Source organism: Oryza brachyantha, chromosome 12 (assembly GCF_000231095.2).
Source record: "Oryza brachyantha chromosome 12, ObraRS2, whole genome shotgun sequence".
Lineage (NCBI taxonomy): Eukaryota > Viridiplantae > Streptophyta > Magnoliopsida > Poales > Poaceae > Oryza > Oryza brachyantha.
The window spans coordinates 15,894,781-15,902,362 of NC_023174.2; the positions used below are offsets into that span (position 1 = coordinate 15,894,781).

Sequence of the window (7,582 nt, forward strand, 5' to 3'; positions counted from 1 at the left end):
TATTAACAAGATGAATGCAGATTAGTTGCATCACCTGAATTTGCAAAGAACACCTTGGAGAAAGAACAAAACTTACACTGAAGAATAATGGATTGTCTGAACTCTGAAATAAAGAACAATGATTTATCTGAACTCCGAAATACACTTCAGTTCTTGCACTAATTTAGGCAGATTACATCACCTGAATCTAAATTTGCAGGAAAAAAAACACCTTGAGAAAGTAGAAACTACATGGAAGATTAATGGTTTGTCAGAAATACAATTCAGCTGTTGCACTACTGATAATTTAGAGAGATCGTGGATAGAACATGCAAGGGGGTCCCTGTATGCTTAATTTGCTCCTGCTTTAGGACCAGTGGCGCTGATTAAGCTGTCTTAATCTTTTAGAACAGAGATTAAAGCTGGGGTGTGCTAATCAGGTAGGGGGGAAATCATGAGCACAGAAAATCAATTAAATATCCTGACCAAAATCATACACATCAGCAAAGCAAAGCACTTTGATTAATTATTTGCATTTGTATACATCATGCATGCATGGGCTAGCAAAAGCTAACTCTGACCGAGATCATTAGGGACGATCTCTGCAATTAAGAATCCAAATCCATACATGCATGCCATGTACTATATGTATCAAGTAAGATTGCATATTTGGAGAAATCCCAAAAGGTTAGAACACAAAAGTCATGGTGATCCCGGTTTCTTCTCCGAGCATCAAGATAACTCTTACTTAATTACACCTCTATTACTCTTACTTAATTACTACTCGATCGATCGTGTCTGTCCAAGCTAGTGGACCGACAATAATTTGGTTCATCACATGTGGCACGTGATCACAATCTTACTCTCAACTTCTTCGACTTAAATTACTATGATCAACTGTTTAACCTTTTGACATGTATAGATCTTAGCCTGATTGTTTGGGTTTTTCATAAAAAAGTCAAACGACATATTTAAAAATAAAAAATAATTTATGAATAAAATTTTTATATATGTATTCTTATAGATATAAAAACTAATACTGAAAAAATAGTCTGATGCTAGTGTCTACAAGTTGATGCTGCGTTGGACTTTTGATCAGGTGAAATGTAGAAAAAAGATGGGAGAGAAGATTGTCATATGTTGATTAATAGTGGCATATTATATCTATTCTAAAATATAAATATTTATATATTATTTAGTAAATGCTGTAAAATAAACTTAGGTAAAATGATTTAGAAACAATTGTTATAAAATAAAATACGATGAAAAGCCACATAATCAACCATAAAATTAAGTTTTAAAATTTGACTTGTAAGCCTAAACGAAACGTTGGGTGGGGGTGCATACGTAGACAATTAGACAGTAGGTCAGTAGCTGCGTGAACCATTGGTAATATAATGCCCTAAAGCCAACCTGTGGTTTCGGTAATTGGAGTTAATTTACAGCCGATCATATTGACATTGTAGCTCATCCCGACATGGTCACCAACCCATTGCATAAACTAATCACTTGCTTACGTATCAAGCAGCCTTCGTCAACTTCTGATCATAATTAGTGGGCGTCTAACCTTGACTCTCAGTTCATATACTGTTCTTGATTATGCATGCAAGAAAGTCGTCAAGATGACATATTGACAATGAAACTTTGGGTATTTGTGCAGCATACACGGCAAAACATGTGAAAAAACAATAGCTTGTACTTGTCTGAATAGTCTCAGTTTGTGTAGCAACATTTTTACGGCCTCCTTTCGAATGGAAGGAACCCATAAGAATTTTGACCCTAGTCTTTTTCTCCTTAATCTTAACCCTTGCTAAACAATTTACCAGTACTTACATTTTGTTTGAACTAAAGTAGCAGTTAGCGGCATGCGTAATGATATATGCATGCGCCATCTCCCACGTAACATTAAAAAATAATACTGAAAACAATGTTGTATTGGTTGGACGTACAATATAGATGTGGCACAGGGATAACGCGGTCAGGATCGGATCCAGGATCCAAACGATGAGGGGTAGGTTAACTTTTTCTTTCTCTAGCCCCTCTATTCTTCATCCTCCCCTCTCTTCATGGGGGATCAGTGTCCAGGGGGGGCTGGAGCTCCCACAAGCCTCCATGCTGAATCCACCCCTGTGAGTGCGACACAACTGATATAGGGGTTGTTTAATTAAGGCTAAAAAGTTTAGCTTCATGTCACATCGGATGTTTGGATACTAATTTAAAGTATTAAACATAGACTAATAAAAAAACTTCCATAAATGAGTGGTAATCCGCGAGATGAATTTTTAAACCTAATTAATCCATAATTGGAGCATGTTTATTATAGCATCACATATGCTAATCATGGGTTAATTAGGTTTAATAGATTTATCTCGTGAATTAGTCCAAAATTATGGATGAGTTTTATTAATAGTCTATGTTTAATATTTATAATAAACATCATTCGATGGGACAAAAAACTAAAAATAAATCTTGCACAAAACAATGGCACAGATGCAAGGATCGTGACGTTGTCTCACTCTCGTCTACTACTACTCCAGTAGACGATGCATCTCCGTCACACAAGAACAAAACGCTGCAGTACAGCTTGCACAGTGTGGTACTAGTGTACTACCCTCACGTGACAACGTCACGATTCCTTTTCACGGTTGATTATTTCTTTACGCGAATGCTTTCTAAACTGATGTCGGACAAAAGTTATCTTTTATAAAATATTTTTATACAAAAGTTTATCATGAAACATTTCTAAACAGTTAATTTCATTATTTATACCATGAAATAGCTATTATAAAATAAGATAATAATTTATCTTTCATCTTAACCTAATAAAAAACACAAACAAAAGCACTGCAACAAAATACATTGGAATTAAATTGCTTCCCGTGAAACAAGCTGAGCCTCATCCAAATGTCGTTGAATTTTGAAGCTTAATTTAATTTTTTTATAAAAACACAGCCGCACACACACTCTCCCCTAAAAATGCACGCGCGCAAACCCCTCCTATGAGCACCACCACTTCTTACTTTTGAATTTGGTGGGAGCCTGCCAAGCGGGAGACCCAGAAAGAAGCCATCGGATCTTCCTAAATTCGTATATAATTTACAGGGTTTGGAATAAAAAAGAGCTTTCTTATGGCTAGAGGAGTGCTATCAAGGAGATGATAATTTGTTAGCTGTGTATCAGTGTAGAGAACTAACCGATTTATTGCTAATGGAAGCGTTTTTTCCCAGCTCTTAATAAAGAGAATATGCGATGTGTATGAGGCACCCATTACCACATACGGTTCCTCTTTACACGAAGTCAGGATCAAGCACTACGAATTCCTGAATAGGGAGAGAAATGTTGTTAAACTATTCATGATTGACTTGACACCGTGTAGTCGTCACGGGCGTCTCGTCTCCTACTAAAAGCACAAAGCCGTTAAAATCTTGCAAAATTCTACTGAAAGCAGTTCTCGCCCTTGCCTTGGATTCCCCTCTTTTGCATGAGATAGAAATAAGGAATTGCAGACAAGACATCTTGCAAACAAAAGGAGTCGAAACCCAGGACCTCAGGTGTTACTAAGGCCTTATATAACCATTAGGCTACAGGCCCTTACGCGAAGCTTAATTTAATTTTAGAATTAGTTTGAAGGGATTTTAATTCTTATCCTAGTTTGTTTTCGGGCACCACCCTTTCACCCTCACTAATTTTGAACTCATTTTGTATCCAATACTAACCACAAGTATGCTAAACAAACATGGGCAAAAATCTTACTTGTTACAAATGCTTGAAAAGAGGTAGGAATCTATCAATATTGGACAACCTAGTTAAGCTGTAACATATAATTTTGTTGTCGTAGCTAAAATTTATCTTCCTTAAAACCATTGGTAGCATGATTATTGCGTGGCAATCATAAAAACCGCAATGAATTTGTCTTCTGATCGTAAATTGGCAGTAGGAATGGTTGGCTCCCATTATTTCGCTTTTTAAGTAGAAAAGATGAAACCATATGTTAGTATAAAACTAATTTATGGGTAAACTTTTATATATGTGTTCACATTTACTCAAAAACAAAAGCTATAGAACAAAGCACTATAAAAAACAAAAAAAATCTAGTTTAAAATTTAAATTTTAGCTTATAAGCCGTTGTAACCATGAAACAATGAAAGCCGTGTTGTCACACTAAATGTATTTAGTGGTCTCAAGCACAATCTGTCGCCGGTCAAACCGAGAAAACTCGACGCATGACGGTTCTGGCACTGTTTAGTTGCGCGAAAAGAAAATTTTTAGGTGTCATGTCCTGTTTGATCGAATATTAGAAATTAGTTTTTAATACGAATGAAAAAACGAACTTCATACCTCGGCTCAAAACCGCGAAACGAATCTTTTGAGCCTAACTAATCCATCAATAACTCATGTGCAATTATTTTTTATCTATGCTTAACACTCTCTTTAGGTGGGTAAAGATTTGATGTTATGTTTTGGGGGAAAAAATTGGAAACTAGACATGCCCTCTATCTCGTTTCACCAGGGTGACAGCGTGGCTCAAGATGAAAACCGTCAATTGCTGAATCCAGGAAAAGAATTTGAATTTATAAAAAAATTATCCAAATGACTATAAAAAATCCAAACATCCAATATGACAAGAACTTAAAAAAAATCCTAAGACCAGTCTCACTGCATAGTTTTATAGCATAATTACCAAGACGGTAAACTAGACAGCGGAATCAGATGAGTTTTATGGAGATAAAACTACTCTCTCATTTCATAAAACTGCCTCACTTAATGATCGTGCCAATTCAGACCCTGTTTGGATCCCATGACTTTTTTAGTCGATGTCACATCGAATGTTTGGACACTAATTAGAAGTATTAAATATAGACTATTAATAAAACTCACTTCATATTTTGGACTATTTCACGAGACAAATCTATTGAGTCTAATTAGTCCATAATTAACGAATGTGATGTGATGCTGCAATAAATATTTGCTAATCATGGCTTAATTAGGTTTAAAAATTTTGTCTAATAAAATAGATTTTATTTATATAATTAATTTTGTTATCAGTCTAAATTTAACATGGTTAATTAACGTCCGGGCTTAAAAAAGTCTCTCTGTACAAACAACATCGCTAAAATGATACCCATGAATCCCACGGTTCGGTAACTTTGCTAAACAGTGGACGCTGCCCAGCAACAGCAGTACAACCCAAAAGTTACTGTGCTCCTTTTTCACCCTGATGTCACAGTCGCAGCCACAGTACACGTAAAGAAAAATGTAAAGGCTACGGCGCCGTAGAATGACGGATCTACCCCTACCCAACCAGCAGACATGCTCACGAGCCTATGCGGATCCCCCCAGTATTCACGTTTCTGCCCCTCGCCACGTGGCCTCGCCAGGTGTCCGCTGACGTGGCCTCCTCCACGCCGCGCGCTGGTATAAATTGTGCCTCCTCCCGCTCCCACCTCACGCAGCTCGCTCGCCGCGGAGGGATTTGGCCGGAGAGGTAGACGACGACGACGACGAGGAGGAGAGATTGCGTTTATGGTGGCTGCGGTGCGCGCGCCGGCGTCTGTCTCGAAGCTGGCGGCGATGGTGGAGCTGTCGCCGCCGTCTCCTGCGGTGGGGGAGAGGTACTCTGATGTCGACACGACGGCGCCCAACTCGAGCCTGAGCTCGGCGAGCAGCACGGGGACCCTGGCGCGGTGCTCGAGCCTCTCGCGGCTGTCGTTCGACTGCTCGCCGTCGGCGGCCGTGGCGTCGTGCTCGCCGACTCAGACGCCGACGCCGCCGAGGGACTCGGTGGTGTGCCGGCCGCACAGGTCCGGGGACGTCGCGTGGGCGGCCATCCGCGCGGCGTCGACGACCTCCGCGGAGCCGCTCGGGGCGCGGGACTTCAAGCTGGTGCGGCGCATCGGCGGCGGCGACATCGGGACGGTGTATCTGTGCCGCCTCCGGAGCTCGTCGGCGGAGGGCTCGCCGTGCCTGTACGCGATGAAGGTGGTGGACCGGCGGGCGGTGGCGAAGAAGCAGAAGCTGGAGCGCGCGGCGGCGGAGAAGCGGATCCTGCGGCTGCTCGACCACCCCTTCCTCCCCACCCTCTTCGCCGACTTCGACGCAACCCCTCACTTCTCCTGCGTCGTCATGGAGTTCTGCCCCGGCGGCGACCTCCACTCCCTCCGCCACCGCATGCCCTCCCGCCGCTTCCCGCTCCCCTCCGCCCGCTTCTACGCTGCCGAGGTGCTCCTCGCCCTCGAGTACCTCCACATGATGGGCATCGTCTACCGCGACCTCAAGCCGGAGAACGTCCTCATCCGCGCCGACGGCCACATCATGCTCACCGACTTCGACCTCTCGCTGCAGTCCACCACGTCGCCGTCGCTCGACGAAGGCGAGAGCGACGAGCCGGATACGGCCGCTGCCGGCGGCGTCTCCTGCTTCCCCGACCACCTTCTCCGGTTCAAGCGACGGCGGAGGAGGCGACGCGACGCGGCTGGGGCTGTGGCTGCGGCGCCGGCGGCACCGGTGGTTCCTCTGTTCGTGGCGGAGCCGGTGACGGCGCGGTCTTGCTCGTTCGTCGGGACGCACGAGTACGTAGCTCCCGAGGTGGCGAGCGGGCGCGAGCATGGCGCCGCCGTGGACTGGTGGGCCTACGGGATCTTCCTCTACGAGCTCCTCTACGGCCGCACCCCGTTCGCCGGCGCCACCAACGAGGCAACGCTCCGCAACATCGTCCGCCGCCCGCTCGCCTTCCCCTCCGGCTCCGGCTCATGCGGCCCGGCCGACGCCGACGCGCGCGACCTCATCGCCCGCCTCCTCACCAAGGACCCCGCCACCCGCCTCGGCTCCCGCCGCGGCGCCGCCGACGTGAAGTCCCACCCGTTCTTCAAGACCCTCAACCTCGCCCTCCTCCGCTCGTCCCGCCCGCCCGTCGTCCCCGGCGCCGGCGCGCCGCTGCACCGGTCGCAGTCATGCAAGGCGGCGCCGACAACGCCGCCGCCGAAGCCGGCAAACACCACCACCACCTACCGCTTCGACCTCTTCTGAGCATGGTGACCGTTGCTGTCTGCGTGCGATGCGACGGCAGCCTCGTCATCGTCGCCGCGGGAGGGTAGAGACATTGCCGGCGGGAGACACGCTCCGGCCACCGTGACATTAATTTCGCATTTGACCTAAGCTAGCAGCTCGCCACCACTACCGTTGAATGTACACACTGTTAATTACTGCTCCTAATCACCTCTGTTAGTGTTAATCTAATAGTATAATCTAATCTAGTTTCAGAATCACACTGATCAGTGCAACTGTTTGTGAATCAGCTGCGTATCATCTCTACCAAACAGAAGAGTAATCAGGACTCAGGATTTCCTCTATATAAGTATTTTTTTTTTGCATTTTTCAAAATAAATTTTGTTGAAAAAACATAAAAATCTCTATATTTTAAAACGAAGACAGAAGCAGTAAAAAATTAATTGACTATTTAGTTTGATGGAATTTTAGAGGAACAGAACATTATAAATATCCTGAAGAATTAGAAAAAGAAGACTGCTTGATAGAAAATCCATTCATGGGTTTCGAATGAAACTATTTTGCATAAATATCATGTGAAATTCTTATGTTTTTGAAG

General features: G+C 44.0%; 1 protein-coding gene across 1 annotated transcript; it reads left to right on the forward strand.

Moving 5' to 3' along the window:
- The first annotated feature begins 5,502 nt into the window (after positions 1-5,502).
- On the forward strand, positions 5,503-7,064 carry LOC121056033 (protein kinase PINOID-like). The gene has a single exon (XM_040529739.1). It carries the CDS (start codon positions 5,503-5,505, stop codon positions 7,003-7,005), a length of 1,503 nt encoding a protein of 500 aa, XP_040385673.1. The 3' UTR covers positions 7,006-7,064.
- The last annotated feature ends 518 nt before the right edge of the window (positions 7,065-7,582 follow it).